This window comes from Micropterus salmoides, unplaced genomic scaffold (genome assembly GCF_014851395.1).
Source record: "Micropterus salmoides isolate LMB-PRFRI ecotype aquatic unplaced genomic scaffold, ASM1485139v1 Ms_hic_scaffold_4, whole genome shotgun sequence".
NCBI lineage: Eukaryota > Metazoa > Chordata > Actinopteri > Centrarchiformes > Centrarchidae > Micropterus > Micropterus salmoides.
In genome coordinates, this window is record NW_024043372.1 from 5,064,969 (window position 1) to 5,089,935 (window position 24,967).

At 40.9% G+C, this 24,967-nt stretch overlaps 2 protein-coding genes across 5 annotated transcripts in view; one reads left to right on the forward strand and one right to left on the reverse strand.

Moving 5' to 3' along the window:
* Positions 1-807: 807 nt before the first annotated feature.
* On the reverse strand, positions 808-24,941 carry rbpjl (recombination signal binding protein for immunoglobulin kappa J region-like). The gene is made up of 12 exons (XM_038697212.1): positions 24,485-24,941; positions 19,828-19,975; positions 14,649-14,783; positions 14,286-14,356; positions 13,995-14,110; positions 12,168-12,342; positions 11,487-11,624; positions 9,557-9,669; positions 6,626-6,766; positions 6,273-6,428; positions 5,735-5,838; positions 808-1,490 (listed from the first exon to the last, which is right to left on the reverse strand). Exons 1-12 carry the CDS (start codon positions 24,543-24,545, stop codon positions 1,190-1,192), a joined length of 1,659 nt encoding a protein of 552 aa, XP_038553140.1. The 5' UTR covers positions 24,546-24,941; the 3' UTR covers positions 808-1,189.
* Positions 19,591-24,967, forward strand: part of matn4 (matrilin 4) — a 28,618-nt gene continuing 23,241 nt past the window's right edge. For 3 of the 4 annotated variants that reach the window (XM_038697208.1, XM_038697209.1, XM_038697211.1), the window contains exon 1: positions 19,592-19,880. The gene's annotated coding sequence lies outside the window, so the exon portion shown is untranslated. Of the gene's footprint in view, positions 19,881-24,967 lie in introns of all 4 variants that reach the window. The other variant, XM_038697210.1, reaches the window with a different exon arrangement.

Here is a 24,967-nt window from a genome sequence, read left to right on the forward strand (position 1 = left end):
TATTGATGGCAGCAGATAATATATTACTTATTACTTCATAGCTCTCTAGAGCAAAATCTCTTTTTGCTTGCCTGCCTTGACAGATGTCAAAGGTCAGAGCAGCATCTCTAGACGTAGTGAGGAGTCAGTGTCCGGCTCAAATGCACTTAAGAAAGGCAGATGATCTGCATCACTGGGACTTGAATCCAACTCTGCTGATGGAAAACAATCTACATTATCTTTAAAAATAGAGAAACGTGAGGGATGCTGCAGCTACCATTCTGTATGAATTCCTCAAGTGTGATTTTTTAGTTTTTATTCAGATATGTGGACTGTTGAAGTGTTTCTTTAGAACAATCACAGTTTCTTGCTTTCCAATTGTGCTCATATTTTCATTAGCTGATTTTGTTTACAAATTTATAAAATCTCTGTTATACAAAGTGTTGTACAAAGGAAGATGTGATGCACAAGCATGAAACCCTGTTTCCTAAAATATACAGTCATATGCACCTAATTTATTTAATTTACATTCACCGGCAACACTTGTGTCAATATAGTTAACAGCTGGATGTAAAAGGCGACTTTGATACGGTGGCGTAGAATATAGTCCTGGTGTTAATGTCATTTCTCCCAAAAGCACGCTACATTACTGGATCAAGTCCAGCTGGGGAATTTTGTTTGCATCTCTCTCCCATCACTGTCATCTCTCAATTCTATCTAATAAAAAACATTAGAAAATAATAATAATAAAAAGTCGAGCACCATTGTTTCCATAAATGTACTCCATACGTGGAGGACTGACTGATTGACTGAGTCTTGTTTGACTGACTAGTCTGCAGAGTCGGTCACTTCTTGCTGGCATTCAAACTCTGAATGTCACATTTTCTCAGTCTGAATAATTTGGTGGAACTGATACGATGGCCTTGATTACTATGGACGACAAATCAGTGTTTTTTTGTTCATAATTTACTTTGCATGACATCTTAAAATGATCTGGTTGACAGTTAAATCTTTCCAGCATATCTATGAAATATTCAGGTCCATTAAACATGATCAAAGATTAACAAAGAGGGAATACTGCGGTCCAGGAAGGGTCAGAACATTTGCACATGGTTCATTGACACTGAACCAGCATTGATCAAAAACCAAAAATCAGTTCTTTGCTCGACCTGATAATCAGACTCCAAACATTCACCTGAGGACAGGTGCGCTAACTCTGCATGAAGAGGTGGAAATTGGCTCTGGTGAACTCCTGATGGATGGTCTCTAACAGGACGTCGTCCTCCTGGCCATCCTCCATCCCTCCCTCTCTCTTCTCTCCTCCCGCAGCTCCTCGGACAGGCGCCAGCGGCTGGAGCTCAGGGGTGTAGGTGAAACTGAAGGACGTGCGATAAATCAGGCCGTCCAATCGGATGAGAGACAGAGGGACGGTGATGACGCGTCGCAGACAGCGCCAGCCGTCGCTGAACACAGAGATGTCAGGAACGACGCAGAGCAGAGATTTGGGAGATCTGAGGACAAAGTCAAGGAAAAGAAAGTAAAGATTTATTTAATTAATATTTTATATTAACAATAGATCACAAGACTACTTCTATGTGAAAAGGACTGTTAATACTGACACACCCACACAGAATTACCACCTGACTATGCAGTTCCCCAGTTATGGTGTCTTTTAGCTCAATGTTTTGGTTTCTTTGCTGTCCTGGTTCAGTCTCAGCACTTTCATCTGTGTTGTTTCCAGCAGCAGGCAGCTGTACTAGGCTTCTGTAGTATCTATTTTTTCATACTTTCCTGACATTTCACTGTGGTGTGTACAGTATATGAGGGTATTTGTGTTAAAACCAAACAGGAAAAGCTGATCTGCTTGTGATAGAAGTCACTGTAGCAGGTATGACATCTAGCCTACAGTGCCGTGTGTCTAATATGTTGTTAGACTTAGACAAGTCTTGCTTACTCCATGAGTAAACGAGTAACTTTATTTCCTGTTGCGGTAATCCGACGGTCGAGATTGCAGGCAGGGTGAAAACTACGGGGGAGCTTGGCTCCTCTTAACATTATGGTAGCTCCCCTGATGAATCAGGCGTAAAATCCCCCCCGCTATTAATCAGAAGGTTAACAAAGACCCACCCAATCCACGGATTTAACTCACACTCAAGCACATTAGTAGAACTCAGAATAATGCGCCCATTAAATAGCAGTGAAAGTAACACAAGAGTAACGCAAAAGTAATGTAAAGCATTACAATTCAGTGGCAGTAATAAAGTAATATAACTAATTAACCTACTCTGGAATGACAGTAACTAGTAATACAGGGAATAGACAGGGAATAAGCGCCCTTCTGACCTCACATAACACTGCAGCAGATACTGACACATCAGTGGGCTAAATAGAGATTAGGTGCACACAGCTTCATCCTGTTAGCTGGCTCATCTTTATCATCGGGACTAAACCCAAAAAACTCCTAAATTTGTGACATATTGAAAGTCATACCGTTGAGATTTCTAAATACCCTGGTATACTGCAATACTGTGATACTGCCCAAGCCTAGTATGTACCTGCCCAACACCAAACACTAGACAGACTAAGTTAGCAACTAGCTGTTTTTTTCTCAGTAGCTGGTGGAGACCAAACAGGAGATAAAAATGTAGGACTTGCCAGGTGGCCAGAAACATGTCTCTAAATGAATGCTGATGTTCTCTGTGTGTCTGCTGGATGTGTGAACAGGCAACTGTTTGCTAACATAATCCACCACCATGTCAACTTTTAATTAAAAAAGATTGAACCTTGAGGCAGAAAGCAAAAAATGGTACATTTAAAATGCTCCAAATAGAGAAAAAAAGCAGTTAAACTTAATTTATACTGTACACATACATTCTGCTATAAACTAAACCAAATAGACGATATGTTTAACAACGTATATATAAAGGAGAAAAAAAAAAGAGAAAGAAAAAATCAAAAGAGGATTATTTTCAATAATCTGCACTTTTTTTGGCTTGTCTGAGACTTTTCTGAAGAGCAACAAAAATGACTGAAAAATGAACTGTGGAGGTCGATAATAATGCGATTATGTCAGAGACTAAACACAATTCTGTGGTTGATGTGAAGTATTAGGGAGCAGCAGCAAACCTGAATGCCCTTTTATAAAAGGTATTTTATTCAGACCTATTCTACACCTCTGGCCTGCGTGGCACGAGGGATCATGTTCCTAATTGGCAGCAGCTTCTCGCACAAACAGCACATTGTGGATGACTGTTATATAAATAAGGCTTTCCTCTACCCTGCCGAGCTGCTGGTGATGGGAGGAATATTTGCAGAAGCTCGTGGCGAGCTTCTGGCTTACGATGATGCCTCAGCACTTTAGGTGTGGGGTCTGAGGTGGATTCTGACGTCAGAGAGGTTGTTTTGCTTCGGGATGCGTCATATGAGATTCTGTGAGGGGAAGCCTGAATGTCGAGTTTCTGCTTCGCCCTTCTGTAACTTACAGACTCCCACGCAAGAGTTAGAGAGAGGATTGTTCCCTGGAAGCCAAGCTGAATTCCTCCAAGTCATATTTGAATATAACATAAGCCCCTCTGTGCTTCTCAGGTCCAGTCTTGGCTTGGTCTCTCAAAACGAATGAATACAGGTAAATAGCAGAGTTCAGAAATTGAATGTCATGACTGTCGGGAACATTTTTTGTCAAACTTGTAGAGGAAACTCTCCGCCATGTTTCTCAAATGAAGTTCAGAATTTTGTCCTGAACAAATGAGGAGACACTTTTCCTAAACGAAGCCACAACAAAACTCTTTCAAGCAGAATAAAAAAGTGAAACTGAATAAAGGCACTGAAACAATTAGTTGATTGATCGGCTAGACGGTTCGACTGAAAATTCATCAGCAGCTATTTTGACAATCCTTTATTCAATTTGAGGACGTCCTTTGTTGTATATTGTGTAAACTGAATACTTCAGGGTTTTGGACTGTTGGGTGGACAAAACAAAACATTTGAAGGTGTCACCCTGAACTCTGGATACTGGGATAGACATCTTTCACTATTTTCTGGTATTTTATAGATCAAGTGATTAATTGTCTCATTAAGAAAACAAACAGCAGATTAACTGATAATGAAAAGAATCATTAGTGCCGACCCAGAGTATTGAAAGGAATGTTTTAACATTTTTTGCTTTGTTGAAGCTAGAGCAAAACTCCTGTTAGCTTAGCTTAGCTTAAAGACTGGAAACAGGGGGGGAAGCAAGCCTTTTCGCATTTTAGTTTTTGTAGAACAAGATATGAGAAAAACAAACAGAAGACGATATAACAGATTAATTAGTGAACTTTATAGCTGCTGGCAGGTAGATTTTGTCACCACTGGACAGAGCCAGGCTAGCTGTTTTGCCATTTCAAATTTTTGTGGTGAGTTACGAATGATTGCGTTAAAGGTGTTTATTATTGTGAATGAGTGGATCAGATGGCAGCACTTTTTGTGTTTTAATAATGACGGGCTGCTTTTGGATAAAATGTGTAAATACATGTATTATTGTTGTTCAGCAGTCCAAGCAAAGTTTCCCGACAGGGACAACATTTTGACATGTTGCTAGATTTTTTATTGTTTTTGCTGCATATTTACTGATTTATGCAGGTGAGTTATATAACAAAAAATATCTTTTCCTAAAACATACCACAGTTATCATTAAGACAGGCATCGCTGCAAGTCTGTTGTGCTTATCGAAATTCCGCAACAAAGAGCTAAATAACTGCTTTCAAATTCTGAGTCAAATGAAATATAATTTGGGTTAAACTGCTTGGTTACGTAATATTTGGGGTGAACGTGCCACTTAATGCTTCATAAAACAACATTCTTACTTAGGCCACCTTTTATGTGCAGCCATCTTCACAGACCTGAGCAGACTAGAACTTTAATTTGCCCTTTGTGCAGCTCACCTCTGCACCTGGTGCTTCTGTGGTAAAGCAGCATGAGAGCGAATGGCACGAAACAGTCATAAATTAAAAATACAGCTTCTCAAGTTGATAGTTGAAGCAAAAATCCACCTAAAAACAGAAGCCACTCATGCGAACACCTGACATATCTAAAAAAGTTGACCGAGGGTCAATTTTTAAATGTAAAGAACAAATGAGACTGACTTTGAACTCAAACAAAAAATAATGCACATAATGTTTCACCAGTCTTCACTGTTTTTTGTTCATGAAAAGATATTGCAATATGTGAACGAGATGTTTAAATAAAAGTATTTTCCCCACGTTGCCGCCCAGCTTTTCACCAGCTCATAAAAGGCAACCAGGCAAACAGAGCAGCAGGCCAATAAAAGTATAATGACAATTGTTGGTCAGTGGAGTGTCTGCAGGTGAAATTGTACTATATAGTGCTTGTTAATAGATCTGTCTCCTTTTTGGTTTCTGGGTCAATTTCTTTAGAAGAAGTTTAAAAAACCTAACACAGACACATCAATTCAATTTGATACTTGAGGAGCTTTATGTCTGTTCTTGGCTTCCAAAGGTTTATTGCTGTGCGTCAACTAAAAGCTCTGTTAGCTCCAGATACAGTAGTTCTGAAAATGCCAAATGCTTTGAAGTGAATTAAAATCTCCAGTCTCTTCTCCTCTTCATCCCTTCACCAGCCTCTTAATGTCCTCTTTGCTGGTCCGACCTCTCTTCGCTTCTTTTCGACTCTCTCCATCTTACCTGCTCACACTTTTACCATCTGTTGACCTTAATAAATCTCCTCTCACACGCTGTCTTTCTCTCTCCTGATCACTCACTTGAACATGGTCTCTGCCTCGCTGTTGCCAAACCAGACTTTGAGATGAGGGCTGAAGTTTTCTCCTTGGATCTCCAACATGGCAACATGTCCTCCACCATTCACCTGCAGAAACACGCACACATGTTCTGTAGCCACACTGCTCACTTTACCACATCAAATTGCCACCTAATGATGAATAATGATGGTGGATGATGGATTATCTACTGTATGTCAAGTGAGTTATACTGAAATCATTAGAAAATACAAGTGAAGCGTACTCTCCACAAGCAGCTATTTAAATCACACAAACCTCCTGCTCTTTATATTCTGAATTTATTACCTTTTATCTGTAATGATAAATCAGTGTCCCCAGTGTTGCAGTGAATCAATCTCTCAGTGAATTTAATGTCATCACTCATGTATTTGATGTGAATTCCCAGTTAGCAGCATCTGTTCCTCCCACTTTGATTTACAACAGATACAAGAACCACAGAGAGAGCGTCTGTGAGTCCCTGTATGTAGGTCTGTCTTAGTACCCGTCTGCTACTCCAGCTCACCTCTAACCCAGTGATAACAGGAAAAGGAGTGACTGGTGTCTGGATGCAGGCCACACCCTGATTAAAAGTGAACTCCACTGCTTCCACTCCGATGATGGTCCAGCAGGCTCCGTCGTTCAGCACCACTCTGCTGGGGTCTTTGACACAGGACGGGGCCTGGAAGGTAGGAGAGGATGGAGGAGACGTTTGAAAGGAGGGGCAGAGGAAGAAAGAGTGAGAGAGGGAGGAGGGGCTTAGTTTCAGCAGGGATGCATTAGGAGAGGGACGACAGAGAAGGACAGAGTGGAGATAGAAACTGCAACAGAATGAAAAGGAAAGGACAGAAAGAGGGAGAGAGAGAGAGGGAGTCTCACCTGGTGCTGTATGATGGTGTCATTGGATAAACACAGGTATGCATGTGGACTGTCTTTGAACTGGAAGGCACACTTGTGGAGCTGAGAAACCGGCTCGTCCACGTCTAAGATGGCGTGCTGCTTGTTAACCTTACGGATAACCTGTAGACGTGAACAAGATGATGGAGAAGCAAAATCTATAAGCTTCTTCAAAACCATTTTGAGATCTCCAAATATAATTTCCTTTGAACAATCCAGGTGAAATGTTCTGTTATTGTATCGGGATTATCGAGGGGAGCTCTTAGATTTCAGACATGTATTTCAGTTTCTCCTGAAACATAAATTCATCTTGACAAGACTGAGAGTCTACAACCATGCTAGCAGCTCTGTGAGGCTGCACGTGATGGTGCTGTGAGAAAATGCAAACCTCTGCACGCTAACACGCTCACAACGACAACAAAGGTGCGCTGTTACCACGTTCACCATCCCAGCTGGATGTGTTAGCATGCTTTTATTTGCTAAGTACAGCTGAGGCTGATGGAAATATAAGTCTTGCAGGTATTTGGTCATTAAACAAAGTAGACAAATTTAAATGTCCTGCTGGTGGCACTACAGGAAAAGTCAGGGGACATCATCTGCTATTAGAGGGATGTTTGGGCTCCTTTTATTAGACAGCTGCTACAATAAAGGCAAACACGAAACATGGGGAGAGAGACGGGAGTATGACAAGCAACAAAGGTCCCTGACAGGAAGCAAACCTGGGGGATACTGCAGTTATATGGTATATCATTTGCTTTATAAGAAAAACTATTGCCACAAAACTGATTCCAGATCAAGAGGGGAGCTTCTTACTTCCAGGTTTGTACATACTTAATAGATTCTTGTGTGAGTTTGACTGACAGATCGTACTGTATCCTTACTATAACATAACTCCTGGGCCTCTTGATGGCAATAACAAAGCTTTAAAAACTAAGAAACTATGCCTTTAATTGAGTGTAATCTTGCAGCTCTCTGTGTGAACAAAGCTGCACACATTAGATAAAGAGGAAGAGAGGTTGTTTATGATCAACAGTCATGTCAAAAGATACAGATGTTGGCTGCATAAAATAACAAAGGGTCTTATAAATGTACAGTACTGAGAAAGCTAAATGCTTTAAATCAAACAACACAGCTGCCTGTAAGCTGACAAAGCTAGCGAGCGGTTCAGAGATGGGATTTTAATGAAGTACTCTGGTGGTCTGAGCATCACTGGAGGTTCCACAGTGAACTACTTCTGCAGGCCTTGAGCCCCAATCCTAAACATTAACACATTCAAACACACCCTTTACTGCACCGCACACAGAATATTAAAACTCTTTGTTCTCATATTTAAGCCTTTCCACAGCTGCTGATGCTGCTGAACTTTTTGGTCTGTACATCTACCTTCGCCTCTTCAGCGCCTGAACGCCGACCACAACCAAACAACGGAGCCAAGCTACTCACGCAAACGACTCAGCAGGAAGGCAGGAGGTTTCTCTATCTTCAAACAAACTATGCAGCAAAAGGCCTCAACTACATAAACATATAGATGTGTAGTGTGTAGATATACCTTAACCATCTACCACCGGGAAGCTGCTGAGGTTGTTATGACAGCAGTTGAGGAGGTTCGGAGAAAGAGTGCTCAGCAAATTGTGAAGGATTCTGCGAAGAGGTTTGTCTAAATATATTTTAAACTGGAGGACGGGCTCAACAATATCAGCATTTTTGGGATTAGCAGGTTATGTAACACCTGCACAGACCATGGCACAGACGCACATCTGTAATACAAACAGGACAGAGCGGTGAGCTTACCTTAAGTTACACCCGAGATTTAAACACGCAGTCATGAAGGGATTGTTCTGGATGAAAGTGTTGCAAGGTCACCACTACTTTTATTACTTCTTGACAGGAAAGATCAACTTTCCCTGCATCAGTGCTGCGCCACACACGCAAATTAAGTTAAGAGAGATACATTTTCTTCTGGGTGATCACAGGATTTTTCTTCAAAAAGGACGAAAACCCAACTCTGGTAATCCTTTGCTGAATAACAGAAACCTTTGAGGTGGTGGGAATTTTGTGTCTTGCTCAAGGCTAATTTATCAGGGTGTATTCTTAGAGACACGGGGAGTAAAACACATATTCTCAGTAAATTAGCAGGCTTTTCTAAATCCCTTATTGTTATTGTTTTAATTTCCTGAGCTGAGCTGCGAGGGAGATTCAGTTATTCAGCTTGAGTTAATCACTGCTGAACTTTTCAGGATCTTTTTTATTTCAGTAGTCAGACAGATTATTAACTTTGTCTTGCACATAAATCCAAAATAAAAGACACATTCAATCATATCAATCTTTTTTTTTAACAGCTGTTGATTGGAAGACCTCAGGATTAAAAACCTGAGCGACTATGTTGGAGTTTAGGTTGTGTGGCACAATAGTAAGATCTGTAATCATATGTTGGTTATATTATCTTAAAATGATGCAATGTTGTGAAAGGCGACACCAAAGCGGTCCATCTAACAGTTGTTGATATATTTCAGTCTGGAAGTGGTGGACTGACAGACTGTCAGAAATGATGCATCCATTAAAAGCCTTCTGAATCTTGATTAGAGCTGGGAGAGTGCTACAAATATGACCATATATCAAAAATCAGATATATTTATAAAGAAATCTAATTGCTGTTGGGATAAAAGACCGTCTGAGCTGTTCAGTAGACCACTGGGGCATCTTCAGTTGGCCATTAAAGGAACTGCTACGTGTCCTAAGGACACTGTGGAGTGGGAGGTATACAAGATCCATGACATGCTTTAGTTTGGCACTTTTCTCTTCTCTAAGATGACCTCCAACAACTCAGAGGTAAGGCCAATCACAGAGCCATGTAGTTTTGATGATTAAGGGAATGAATCGTGTGTATAACGTGTGTGTGTGTGTGTGTGTTACCATGGGCGGCAGAGCTACTCCAGACTCGGTGCACACTAACTGGACCACACAGCCGTAACAGATGAAGCCTTCGCTCAGCACAAAGTCCCCTTGGTCAGCACGGTGGTCCTCCACTACACACACACACACACACACACACACAACTACACATGAATATTCATCTACATAAATTTACAAACTCCCAATGCAACACACACACACACACACACACACACACACACACACACACACTTACACACACTTTGTAGTTTAGATCTCTGTATTTTAAATCATTACAATCTTCTTAAATCATTTTATGCTTTTAATATGACTAACTTTTCTACCATCAGATGAATAAAGACAAATAGAGACTGTGTGTGTGTAAACGGTAGTGTTGTAGTACTCAATACTGGTCTTTGTCTTGAGACTGGTCTTTAGACCACTTTTTGATGGTCTTGGTTTTGTCTCGGACTCATTGACATTGAGGACTCTGGCTTTGATTGGAAGTAAAACGTATTGCTTCAAATGCAACAAATAACCCTAATTAAAAAAGTGTTGTTACCATAACGACTGTCACTCCTCCCGGCGATGGTAAACATGCAAAAGGAGTGTTGAATAAAGATGCTTACGTTGATTTCCATGTTTGTATGTCGGCGTTTTAATGGGAATGAGGATCCTTTTCAGATCACTTTGAGAAGTACCTAGGACCTCGTTCCACCTTTTATTGTGTGTCATGTAATGTGGGGAACTGGTCTTGGTCTTGACTAAGTCTCGCTCTTGACTTGGTCTCAGCCCCTAAAAGTCTTGGTCTTGTCTCGGTCTCGATAAATTCTGGTCTTGGTCTCGGTTTGGCCGGTCTTGACTACAACACTAGTAAGTTGGTAATATTAATGATGTTAGGACATAAATCTGTTTACACAATTCGCCTTCCTTATGGGGACAAAATGCAAGTCCCCTTAAACGTAAATGATTAAAGAAGAGAGGAGGTTTAATGTAAGGGTTAAGTTTAGGCAGGTAGTGGTTAGAGTTATGGTAAGTGACGGGAACACGACTGTGTGTGTGTGGTGATACCAGAGAGGACAGAGCGCAGGCGGATAAATGACTGACGTTTAGGTTTTGGTGCTGGGAGGTCCGTGCACATTAAATAAATAACCTCAGAGATCTTTAGACAGGCTTTTCCAGACCTGTTTGAGGGAAACGCTGGTGAATAACTGCTCGCACAGTGACTGTATTTATGCAGGGTGGCCGAGCGGTGAGAGAAGCCATGTAGTGAGTCACTAAAACATTTGATGCCAGTGGTCATCCCTGTTTCTGTGAACTCCTGATGTTGACTCCACCCCTCTTGATCACTTTGGTTACACAGATGAATAGATGTCAGATATATGAAGGAATTATCAACTATCAGGTTCACAGCTGTGGCATAGAGTGCCTCCATCTAAAGAAATCTAAAATTGTCTGAAATTGTCTTAATCCACCATTTATACATTTTCTTGGAAGAGAAGAGGTCCATCCATCACAGGTCACAAGTGTATCACAAGGTGTATAAGAAATTATTGTAAGGAGCTGCGACTGTAGGAGGCCTCGTGGCTACATAGTGTGACCACCGCTCAGCGTAGCATGGACAGAAACGTGAAGCTGGTAATCAGAGCTACTCGGCAAATTTGGCTGAACTAAACTTTTAAATGAAAGCAGAAACAGTTTATTTAGAGCAGAAAATGCCTTTTCTTTACACACAATTGCTGGAAAATCACATGTATTAACACCATATGCCAACAAAAACCCATGTGTAAAGCACAAAAACACGATTTAGTGTGGAGTCAATCAGGAAATTAGATACCTGGATTGTTTTTTATTTAAAGTCAAACATTCAAGTCATGGATAGACTGTCCATCCACAGTGTGGAATAAGTAAAGACTAAGAAGCTGTAAACACACACACACCGTACACTTACCCAGGGTGATGGTGAAGGCTGTCCACTGTCTGGCGCTGGCTATGAAAGCTCCTCTGTCCACCGAGAGGTAACGAGTGCTGACCGTCTGTGAGCGTAAACGGTTGAACAAAGCTACTCTGGAGCATGAGGAGATACACACTGAAGACACACAGACACACAACAAACAGAGAGATGCTGTAAAGATTCACCACATTCACACACACATATAAAGAAACACTGTACAACACAGAACAGGGACTCAGACTTAAGCCCCCGGCAGGAATGTGCATTTTATTGGTTTGATGCGTCACTTGCAACCTGTGAGACATGCACTCACACACACACATTCTTGTTTCTTTGTAAGGACCGTCATTTACATAAAGGCATTCCCTGGACCCTTACCCTAACGTTAACCACCACAACTACGATCCTGACCCTAACCTAAAACTAATTATAACCCTTAAAACCTAGTCTTAACCTTCAAACTACCCTTTGAAGTTGTGAGGACCGGCCAAAATGTGCTCACTTCCCCAAATGTCCTCTCTCTGTTGGTTAAAATCTTGTTCTCGTCTTCAGTTGTTACTCATTTTACTTTGAAGCACAAGAGGATGAAAGAAAAGCTACTTAATAGGAAATCTAAACTGCTGTTTAGGTTTTTGAAAAAGAGGAAAAATGTGTAAAATGTACAACAATGTGACTCACGGTCGGCGTTCTTCATGGACTGTCTCTTCTGGGAGGGTTTGGAGATGACCTTGATCATCCTGCTGTGGAAGGAACCCACTTCCTGTCTGTTGCCCAAGAAGAGTCGCAGCAGCAGGCAGAAATGCTTCCTCTTGTCCTGATCAGAGATGAACAGGGACTTGGCACAGGCAAACAGCTGATGAGTAGGAAGACAGAGAGAGAGTGTGAGTGACAGAGAGCAGGACGTGTCTGGAAAACTACAGCTGGACTGAAACTTTATTCAAAACACAGAGCGGAGATGAAGCATGTTTAGAATATTTAATCCATGTTCAGATGCACTAAAGTGTCAGAAGATGGAGACACAAATATTTTGCAGATGAAGTTGTTTAAAAAATCTTGCAATCTCTGAACGTTTGTGATTCATTAAAGCAAGTGTCCTGGTGATTTTTACTCCACCCTTCTCTGTATTTGAAAGATGTCTTATACAGCCCTGTTGCTTGTGTTCTTCCTCAGCCGGTAAATAACAAAAGAGGCCAATGAACACACACACACACACACACACACACACACACAGTGTTTACAGCAGTGTAGTTTTTCTGTTGTTTGTCAAGTCAACAGTCGCCTGTAATAAAAGAGGTGATTGTCTCGTCTGGGTAAAACACACAGAGCTGTCTCACGCTCAGATGCAACAAGGTAGAGGTCTGAGTTCAGCAGCAGTGCGGGATTCCATCACTCACTCATCTTTGACACTGCTCTGATTGCACACAAAAAAAAAACTCACGTCTTTTCAGTGGCAAGCTTGGGATAAGCCTGAAGACTAGCTGAACCCTACAAGGACAGGACAATCCACACATAAAGACAGTTTCCAACAAACCTGCACAGACTGAGGAATGTGGAAATGACTCCATTCTCTCTTTCTCCAAGTCTTTCACGTGTGTTTGTTGCACGTTGGATGAAAGTGTGTTGCTTTACAGATCATTTTTCATAATTTTGTGTGGCCTTCCACCATGTGCACATCATCACACAATGTTGCATCGGTGAAGGCCATAAAGGGCGCTTGAAGCAAATGCACTTGTACAACATAGCTGTCCTGAGAGGCCACGCTTGAAGTCGAGACATGACGGATTGTTTAAATGAGGACCGTAGAGCACATTTTCAGACAGTAATTAATGGTTTTGCACTCGTTTATACACATGAAAAAGTACATGTGTGGAATATTAAGAAAGAGAGCATGAAGTTCAGATTCTGCTTTCTTTCTCTCACATTGTGTGTCTGATTGTTGGATTGTTTGCCAAAATTGTCGGACCCAGCCTCCTGTCAGAAGGGTGTGCAGGAGACACTTTTTGACAAGAACACTTTTGAAGCACACTGACTGATTCATTTCTGCCCTTTTGTGGCCATTGGACCTGTTTACAAATGAATGACTGACATGCTGAATTTTCTTTGTGTCAAAAAAAGACTTTACACCAACCAGAAGTGGGGGGGAAGAGAGTGGGAGCAACTTTAAAAAAAGTTAATTTGGTTTTTACAGTAAAACATTTAATGTTGGTTTATACTGCTAATGTGTGAACATTATAAATTTTACAAATCTACTACCATATAAATATTGACCTGATTTATCCGCTGCCAAGGACTAAGAAGGATTATGGATACAGCAGAACTCCGGCTGCTTGGAGAGGAATTTAGGGGATAATTTATCTAGGACAAGGGCCAGTTTAAACTTCCCGAAAATTGGCGTCTCTGTCACTGAAGGAATTTGACTGACAGACGGGACTGTGTCGACAAAGGCAGTCAGATAGGTATGCACATGGCATTGGATCAGAGAAATCCCACACACAGTTGTCTCACCCTGGAGTTTGGCTGGTAATCGAAGAGCAGTTTGAATGTGTCTGCCTGAGACTGACTGGAGCTGTCCAGACACATGTAACCACACACCCGATACACAGAGTCCCCATAGCCAGCCTCTGGAGGGAGACGACAGGAAGAGAGCCGAAACGAGAAGAATTAATTACAATGGAGGGATGAATGGGGGGGGGGGCAAGAGAGGAACAGAGGAAGGAAGGAAAAAGCATGGGGTGGGGAAGGTAAAAAGAGGAAGATGAGGCATTTCTAAAACTGACAGAATTTTTGTTTCTTTACCTTTCAGATGGTCCTGCATGACTCTCCATCCATGACCGCTGATGTAAACACAAGGAGGCGGGCAGAAGAACCTGTGGGTAATGTAACAGTACAGACTTAAATACAATATTATGCACATGAAGATGATCTGTGTGGTGTTTATATTTAATAAAAGCTTTTTCTGAGCAGCTCTGAAACAGCACTTTGGCACGAAAACTAAAACTTCACTACAGGAAATCAGCCAAAGATCATGAATCTCGACTGTTCCCCTCTTAACTCTTGTAAGGAGTGGAAGAGTCAGCGGGGTTCGACATTGAGCTATGAGTGTATTTTGACTTTATTGCACGTTTATTCAGCTAAAGCTCGGCAGAAGTATCACCGAACCTTTTCTCGTTGCCGTAGGACTTCTGCGCGACCTTGGCGTGCAGGATGGTGACACTCTGGTCTGCGTGAGGTTCTCTTCCTGGTTCCCTTGTTGTTCCCAGTAACTGACAGCCTTGAAACCCCAGGTCCAGTCCCCTGATTGGACAAATCAAAACATGGGTTAATCTGTTTCCGCGGCCAACTGTGGTACTGCAAAGGAAATAAATCCTCTGCGGTCTCTAAATACCACAAATATAAAAGAGGTAAGTTGTTAAATGGTTGACAGCAGACCAAAGCTACCCAGCAGAGGAGCACAGTATATGCATGAACAAATCTTTAATACTTGATACCTTTAAAGTGAACTGTCTTTACTAAATCACCAAATCACCTCTGACTGAATCAGCAGCAGAGGAGCTCATCACTGGTGACGGAGCGAGCATGGCAGTTTCTTGTTAAAAGCTTATTAAAAGACAGTGAAAGCCACAGAAACAATCATAATGTCATAAATAACTGTCACAAATAGTCAGCTGCTAAGTTATTAACTGTATGTGCAGCACTTAAAGGCTAGTTTTGTCCTGAACTGAACATTTTTGACCACAAACGTACAACTGAAGTGAAGACAGACAGAATCGGCGCCATATGAAAGTTAAGTTTACTTACTATTGTACGTACTGAAGTGAATTTAAACAATGATATAATCACTTAGCTTGCTGATTTATAATTTACACCTCTACCACCTGTACTTTCTCGAGCTCATTTGATGAATTTCACTGAAACAATTTAGTGAGGCTGCCGCATTGTCTGTATTAAAGTGGCATATCTATCAGACTTGTAGATGGCGTCATAAACTACCACACTGTCACTCTGCTGCGTCAGAACAAGTAGATGTGATTGAAGTGGTGAGAAAACTCTTGTTTCCTTGTAAAGAACACAGGCCGGCACGTTAGTAAACTAGACTTCGGCCTGAACACCCTGCATAAAGAAACAGGCCTGTCTGTAGCCTGTTCTCAGTTTTCTTCACAAGGACATTAAGTTCCTCAGACTAAACACAGAGTTATCATCTTCAGCCATCCATCTTCATAATGGACTCCGAAGCCGTGAGACATAAATAAAGATGTGCCAAAGATAGTTTCCAAGATGCAGGTATATGGTAACACTGCATTACTGACACATTACACAATGGAAGAGTTATTCTTAAATCTTGAAAGTGTTCTGGTACTTGTGCACTGCGAGTGATGTCACAGAAGATACAAAATCATTTCACACAACATACCAAATCTACCAAATTCACATTTTTGTATTTAAATAATATTAAATTGTTTGTGTTAAACTGTTGGAATAAAAATACGAATTTATTCTGATTTCACAAAATAATATGGTCAATTTATTTGTTCAGATCGATTTAATTATTTTTTCCCTATCATTTGTTTGCTTGCTTCATTCAAAAGTCGTCTTGCCTGTGATTAGCATTTTGTTCATTTTGTGTTTTGACCAAAGCAAAGTCAACAGTGGGTAAGCATTGGCAAGAACAAACTAAACAAAATATCAGTTCAGGGAATATCAAGTCAGTTTACTGACTTAGGATGTGGATATTTATGTTATTTTAAAGATCTGTTCAAAACATTTGAACAATGCTTTCACTCATTGGTGCAGTATAGTTTTTATATATTTGTGCATTAGCAATTAAATTCTAAACCAAAAAGCAACAACAACTTCCTTCTTTCTAGATTTCCTTTAATTCACTTACGTAGTAAAACAAAGTGAAAAGCGAGTAAGCTGGTAGGTTGCAACCTAACCATGAGACAAAAAAAACTTTGGAAACAAAAACAAAAACTGTAATAACAAACGTGTGCATGTGTCAACTGGCTCGAATTCTGTTTTCACTTGTTGGAAATGTGGTAAAAATCATTAATTCATTCTTCAATTAGAGCAATTAATTTAAAGTTGTTTGTCACTTTTTCGGTCTGCAAACTCATCTGTGTGATTAGATTTCACATGGTTAATTGAACAGCAGGTGAGTGGCTGAAAGAGCAGAAACATTAACGGGCTGAGTGGCCCCGTGCAGCAGCTGTCACATTAGCTGTGTTTTCTCTCTGCAGTAAGGTTGTAATGAGGATTACTGCCCCGGGGCCCGGAGTCTGGAATGCTACCTCATAATGAAGACTGTTGACACGAGAGGAGGAGAGGAAGAAGAGGGTGAAAAGATGTAGCAGAATTTTGTGGCTCATGACAACAAAAAAAAAACAAACATTTGTGACAACGTGCAGTATGAACCAGAAGATGTGAGAGCATGAAACAGAAATCTTCAAAGCAATATTAAAAGATTATCTGATAAGCTGTTTTTAAAATGAAATGTCCAACATTTAAGGGAACATGCTTAAAATTAGTCGGGCACACGAGCATGAATGATAAAACACAACTTGTTCTTACACTTTAGTTTTTGTACGGGTATAACAAACAATATAACGTGTTCATTAGAGAGGTTTAGAGGTGCTGGTAGGTTTCTCACCTTTGGACAGAGGCAGGCTAGCTGTTTCCCCCTGTTTCCAGTCTTTATGCTAAGCTAAGCTAACTGGCTGTAGTTCTTATTTACTGTGAGAGTGGTATTCATCTGAACATCTAACTCTCAGCAAGAAAGAGAATAAGTGTATTTCTTAAAACGTCTAAGAATTTCTTTAAACCATTTTCAATGGAAAACATGAAAATTTAAACTCGCTGCAGAATATTGAACCTGTGGCCCTTTTCAAAGTCCCTTCAAAATAAAAACTAATTATTTTTTATTTTACAAATTTAAAACTTTACAAATAGAAATATATATGAATATGAAATAGTTGCTGCAAGACAAATGACAAGGCACGACTACAGAAAGAAAAAGACTCCAGCCTTCATGTGAGTGTCAGGAAGAGAAGAGCCAGGCGACTCTCTAAAGCAGCAGGGTGCTGGCTTTAACAAGGACAACCCAATAACACCACAGTCAAGACACGACTGATCAGACGCTCAGGCAGAGGCTAAGAGGGTCAAAAAGAAACTACACGGATCCGTGTTTTTCTCTGCTCATAAAATCCCAACAAAAAATATCTTTCATTCTTCAGGGTGGGCAGAATCAAACTGATCAGCGGATGTGTTGATAAGGCTGTTGACCTGACACAACACACGGCTGCAGCCAGTTTTAGAAACGTTTGTAGAAATATCTTTAAAGTGTTCAGCAGGGAGAAACAGCTTCACACAGCTTCTTCTGCTACGACAACAACAGAGCATTTTCGCATTGGTGTTTTGCACTGCTGATCTGTTCCTCTTTATAAGAACATCTTAGGTTTTTTTCATGCAGAAGATATTGTTTAAAAAATGAAATGGGGGGATTATTAAATCTGACACTTTGGTTGCATCTGAAAAGCTGAGTACTAAACACTGATAAAAACATGAGCCTGCAAACTAAACTCTCCCAACACAAAGGGAAAACTATCATCTGTCCTTCAGTCACACAACCCTCCTCTTCATGTGTACGTTTCCTTTGCACACTCAACTTGTGGTCGAAATACAGCAAGCATGTTCCTGCGTTCTGCAAAGTAAGCTACACTCTTCCTGGTGGCCTTCATTTGGATCCACGTGAAGGACTGAACATGTTTTGTATCTGTCTCAGCAAAAAAAAACGATCAGCAAATTCATGATTTGTCTATCTCCATACAAAACTGTGACCCTCACCTAGTTCCTGCCCTCATACAATAGTGCATGTATTCAGAGGAGAGCAGGCTGCTCCTTGTAAGGGAGGGAAGTGGGGAGCTGCATACTGAATGTTTTGTTCATATATGAGGGGGATCCCACTGACCCGGTATGCCTCTCTCCGCAGTTCACAGTCCAGGGTTCACACTTGACTGGCTGTATGTGTGTGTGTGTGTGTGTGTGTGTGTATGTGTGCGTGTGTGTAAGCAATCACTAGGGTGCCAGCATGAGTCTAAATTAGATCTTTCCCTCTTCAAAGGTCAAAGGTCAGTGTGTCAGGAGCTCAGACTCTCTGGCATTTCGCACCGGGAACAAAGAATGGACAGAAGGAGAAATCAGGGAGGGGGTGGAGAGGAATGCACGTTCACCTCAGAAAGTGCATCTCCTGGTCCAGAGGTTGTTCTGGTAGAAGCAGCTGAAAGTTGTAATGACTACAATCACCATTAGTTTTGTTAGTGAGCACGACTCAACAGGTGTCAGTGCTGTAAAAACAGACAAAAGGAAAGTTGTTCAGACGAGGCGTTTAGTGTTTAGACTGCAGGTTAAACCTCTGGTGAAAGCTTAAATACTACCACACACACATAAACCAGGTGTGTATCTCATACAAAAGATGTTGGATCATAACGTTTCTGACAGGATAAAGTGTGCAGAACTTGAAATACAACATTTAAAACTGCATTTTCTTTTGTCTGTCTATGTTTGCATGTTTTGTGTTCCATTCTGAAATAATGACTTGTGACAGTTCACCAGCACACTTTCAATACACACTGTCAATTAATACAAAAAGAACAATAAATTAACATAAAACTACTGGGACATCTAGCCTAATTAAACATACAAACATTATGTCTCCTTTAGAGGTTAAATGTAAAACTTCTGGAGAGATTTTAGTGAAAATATAACTAAATGTAATATTTTAAGTTTGTGGAGATCTCACAAAAAAAGTTTGAACACCGTATTTGAGCAAAAATGTAAGATTCTAAATGTTTTTGGATGTAAAATTTTAACGGATTTAAATGTTTGACAATAAAACTGAAGACTCATCAGTGATGCCTCCCTGACTCGTGCGCCACGCCGCGCGCTATGCGCAACGGCCCCACTTCTCCAAACCTCTCCAGCAGCCTGAAGAATCTCGGTTTTCTCGCTCCCCGTTGTTCGGGTTTCAAAGACAGAGGGGTGGGGTCTCTGCCCTCACGAATACTTCTCCTCCTGCCATTTTAATACCTACACACCACCCCTCCGCCACCTCATTCCATCAGTGAGTAAAACCGAGGAGAGGAGGCAGAGTGACCCCACCGCCCTGAACGCATTTTCACGTCCAAGCGCTCATTCCTCACGGCACGGTGGGGATAAAGTTTGGGATAAAGTACAACTTAGAACATACCTCACCTTTGCTCACCCGGGTGTGTGTCTCTGTGTGTGCTTGTTACGGGACTTTTTCTTGCGGAGGTTGAATACCCAGCTGGTTTGCCTGCCTTACCTGTCCCATTCGCCGGTCCTCGTTGCGTTGTGTCCAGCCAGCAGCGTCCCCAGGTGAGTCAGCGGGCTGACGGGGTCGGGGGACAGCGGAGGGGGGTACAACAGGGTGGTGTCTGCCTGGGAGTATCCTGGCTGGTTGGTAGATGTTTCTAGATTGATTAAAAGAGACTAAACTGTTAGATCGGTTCATAAAGATCATTAATTGAGACAGTGGCTCAATTTACAAGTAGCCTAAGTGAACGGATATTAACAGAAAATTAAACGGTGCACCATTTAAACTAGTCTACATTTTAACTGAAACAGAAGCAGGGTGGTAGTATTAATACTGTGGCAGCAAATTATACACTGAGCATTTATAATTATGGTGTAGATAATAAGGATGTCAATAGAGCTCAAATGAGTCCATCAAGACAATATTAGTCAGCAACTAAATCAGTACATTTTTAAGCAAAATGTCAAACCATTATTAATTCCAACTCTTAAAATGTGATGATTTGCTGCTTTTCTTTGTCTTAACTGATAGCAAAGTGAATATATCTGGCAAATTATGATCAGCATTTTTATTATTCTCTGAAATCCTACAGACAAAACATTTGTTTGCTTCCAGGAAATAATAAGCATGTTGATCTTTAGCTTTTTGTTTTAAGTTGTCTAACTTTTTATGTTTTGTTGGAGAGTCCAGTGATATTTATAATAAATATTTGCACTCTGATGGACTTAAAAACATATGTGGATTGTTGTAAAAGCATTTATCATTGCTACTCTGATTGGTCCATTTGTGCACTATAAAGCGAGAAGTTGAAGTCTTAACATTTTGCATGCTTCAGTGCATGTATTTCATTGAAGAAAGCCAGAGACAATAAAATGTCCTGTCATCTTTTAGTCCTTAACTTCTAATTAGCATTAAGTCAGAAAAATCAATGGTGGTGTTTGCAGGTTTTTAAATAGATGTGAATGAGTGAGTGAGTGATGTTCTGGGTTCACACTGGTTGCCTGGAGGTGATGCTCTGTGCAGGCGGTCGAAAGGGCTGCATTGAGGCAGACTAAGCAGCCAGACTGAGCAGAGAGACAAGGTAGACTGTAAAGTCAAAGAGGCAGGCTGACACCTATACAGGCAGCAAGTCAGCCAGTAAGACCGACAGTCATACAGGCCGATGGACTGAAATCCATCCAGTCATGATACAGTTAGTTGTAGTGTTACGCCAGACTTCATTTTGCTCTTGTTGCACTTATCTTGAGCTTAAATAATTTGCCATCCTACCTCTAGGCTAACTATGAACCACACCCAAAGTTTGTGCACATTTGAAACAAATTCCTGTTATGTAAAAATTAGGAGCTGATGCATCCAGATAAGCATCTAGTCAGTGTCATTAAACCATCACAGAAGAAGAGGACGTCATTAAAATAGCCCCGGTCAAAGCTCAAACGATGGAAATACATGATGAAAAGAAGACTTTTCTGTTCGTTTGATGCATTGATGTGAGGAAGGTTCCAGCCTCCTCATCGCTCCACACAGATCTGATGTTTTCAGTCACTGCTTCATTTGTTCTCTGACTCTGTTTCCATTCGCATTTTGCTTTTATTTCCACTTTTGCCAGTTGTATAAACTATTTTTGTGATATTCTGGTGTTTCTGCTCTTCTATACCCAAACAAACTTGTTGAACAGATGGATGGAAAAAAACACTTAATGCGATGATTTTTACACGGCCAGTGACATCTGCTCTCCAGTGGCACCAAACAACAAAGAGTTTTGTTAACGATGTTGTGGGAATGAGTAATGAGAAGGGGAAGAGTTTTTAGAGAGCGCAGTAACCTGTTGAAAATATACAACAGCGAGGAAGAAATTATCCTGAGCTTTACTGTTATCAGAAGCCACAAGAAGCTCCAACATCTCAGCTCAGCTACACGTCTGAAATATGTTGAGACTCTATGCTTCTTTTTGTATAGTTAAGACATTTTCTGAAGGGAGCGCAGTGGTTTAACATGGATGTAACAGGAGAACTGGATACAGAGCCAGAGGAGGGACCCTGTTAATTCCTATGAAAGTTGCCCAGTGGTGCAAGAAGCCAAAAAAGTACAACTTCCATTGTAGAAAATTACGCAGATCTTCCCCATAGCTTCCGCATCGTGCAGCCCGTAAAAAAGCCCATCAGAGTCTTCTGCCTGCCGAGCAGCTAACTTCCAGTTTAGCCCTCCTGTAACTTGAATGGGGATAAAATGATTTCTAAATGTTATCGGACCGAATGGATAAAATTCTGATAGTGAAACGAGTCATTTCACGGGGGAAGATTTATAGGAACTTCTTTTACAATCTACATCAATGGGAAAATGTCTGTTTGGATGAGTGTGCATCATGTGACAGACCCGGAAGTTGTAATTACACAGTTTGGCCACTAAGTTAAATTGTCTTTAAAGCTTCAAAGGTTTGACGTGGTTGCTCGGCCAACCATGTTTCTTATTTTGGTAAGTTACCCAGAATCCATGACAAATTTGCCATTTTTAAGACAGTAAAGAACTAGATAGCTTTGTGCAACAGATGAATTTAGACATCTATCTGAAGTCTGGCGGCTATTAAGGAAAGTCCATCTTTGTGAAACCTGGCCCAGGTAGGTATACAGTCAGTAAACAGATAATCAAGCAGTCAGTCAGTAAGAGAGTCAGTCAGTCATGCAGGAAGTTGGTGAGGAAGACAGGCAGGCGAACAGTAGCAGAGTCAACATCTGGTTCCAGTCTAAAGCTACTAACAAGAAGTGCTGTGTCTTCATCTCAGTATGGGCTCCAGCTGTCACTCAAAACCCAAACCACCTACAGCACCAACCACAACCTCCCTGCCTGTCTCACTGCACACAGCTACTCCTCGCTACCCTCCTGCCATATTTCTCTCAATATGCTGCCACAGTATAAATGAACATCTGGTCTCTCCTTCTCTCTTTCTAACGTCTGAACCGCTGAGCTGAGATGTTATCATCTCAGAGTTAATCCAGGTTGTCACTCAAACTTACAGAGAAACTACTTATATATTATGTAACCTACCTGTCTCCCCCCTTCTTTCTACACACATCTCCCTCCTTCACCTGCTGCTTTAATCTAAATGTTTTCCTTTTAACCGGAGGAGAGGGGCATTTTTAATTATACACAACGACACTCAAGTGATTTCAGATGTCAGATGTGCTCACAAGAGGTGACAAAATCACAATATTTCCCTTGTGTGAGGACTTGGTCTAGACGTTCTCGGCCTTTTCTTGGCTTGTGACACCTGACAGCAAAGTTATTTAACTGACGGACAGAAATGATGCCTTTGAGAAAAAGAAAAACCTGAACGAAAATCTGAATATATAAACTTTTATTTTGTGTAGCAGAAATATCTATCTATGTAGAGCATTAGCAGCACCAGTTTTTAAGTGCTTGACTATCTAACCAAGTCAAAGCCTTTCCTATTATGATAACACAGAGAAAGAAAAGCATTTGTGTTAATGTGAAATAGCAGGGTATTATACAGAATGCTATCCAACTACAGAACAGGATGATTTAACAGGACAACCCGGTCTCAATCCCAAGTTTTCACATACAGAGGCTTTGTCAAGACCCCATGGCATCAGTTTTTAATGCACTCAAAAGCCCTTTAGCTTCATTGGTCGCTACAAGCAGGCCCGGTGAAAATCAGTGTAGCGAGGAAGTCTGGGTGGTTGGAAGGGGATACGTGTTCGTTTCCCGTGTGAAAGAAATAGTCGATACTTAACGTAGCTTAACTGATGTAACTAACATACTTATTTTAACCCAAATCACAATGTTATCCTAAACCTAAACAAGTGGTTTTGTTGCCTAAACCTAGCCAAACTCTTTCACAACGTTAATCATCTGTTTTATTTCGCCCGATGTTGGAGATTTATTATTGCTAACTTGACTATGGAGCCTTGCACGTGCAAATACTAAGCTATGGGGGTACAGAGTTTTTTAAAAGGAGATGCTTGAGGGGTCTTTACCAAGCGTCCATGTGTGACAAGTTAGGAGTTAGGAGAATGTGTTAAACAGAAGCATATTGTTCACTCCAAATCTGCACAGCCCCCCAAAACACATTCAGCAGAGCACAAGTGTAGACACTGTGCACATTGAGTATTTTATGAAACACTTGAGTGTACTAATACATCTAAAATATTTTATTAAGTAGGCCTTAAGTTAATTCGTCCTACACCTCTGTCAAACCGAGGTTTAGAAACTTTCCACCAAGATGTCAACAACAGGGTCAAATATCTGTCACCCGTCACCATCTCTCAGCCGCAGGGTCGCAACCCCGGCAGGAGGTCGCGGCGGTGGGTTATTTGGCATCAGGAGTTGCATGATTGATGACTGTTTAATCTCTGGTTCATATTTCTGGATGGTTTGTGAGCAGTTCTTTGTTTTTTGGGTTACACAGGTTAACATTATCTTTGCTAATCAGCTGCATATTAACATTTAGCTCAAAGCACCACTGTGTCTAAGCACAGACTGCTGCTAGCATGGCTGAAGAGACTCTTCGTGTTAAAATATAATTTCCAGGAAATCTCTACTTCCCTCTGAAGTTGCTTAATTTATCACAGTTGTTTGTTGCTGCTTGATGTCACATTCGTCATGAATAACTAATTGGATCAAAAAGATGGCAAACTCATCTTCTGCTCACCTTTCCTGACATCTTCCCCAGTGTCCAACTCATCCATGATGGGCGTGGCCTCTGCTGACATTAGGAGTTCCTCGGGTCCATAGTCGCTCTGCTTTAACAACTGCTTTCAATATAACTGCAGCGTTAACTGTGGAAGATATCTTTGTATATGACAGAGCTGTACAACAATCCATGAGTGATGTAGATGTAGTTGGACAAACTAATGCATAGTTGGCAGATATTGTTATGTAGGATTAAACAATGCCTTTCGTAAGTCTTAACAGCTGTATAATTCAATTTATGCAGCTCTCGACTAAACATCAACTTGGCTTAGTATTGCAGCTTGATGGTCTATTGAAACTGACATCCCCTTGGTGTTGGGTCCACTATCTGTGTAAACACATCCCAAATGTAATTAACAAACAAATCTGAATGAACACAGTGCATTGTGATTTAAAATGTCTCACAAACACAAAAAAATAAATAATGACCTGAAAAATTCCA

Bases quoted from the DNA above. Each gene is read 5' to 3' on its own strand.
- rbpjl (XM_038697212.1), bottom strand. From the start codon at position 24,545: ATGTCAGCAGAGGCCACGCCCATCATGGATGAGTTGGACACTGGGGAA. The intron at 14,784-19,827 runs GTAAGGCAGGCA...TTGTCCAATCAG, and splicing joins AGGACCGGCGAATGGGACAG to GGGACTGGACCTGGGGTTTC. The intron at 14,111-14,285 runs GTAAAGAAACAA...GTCTCCCTCCAG, and splicing joins CATGCAGGACCATCTGAAAG to AGGCTGGCTATGGGGACTCT.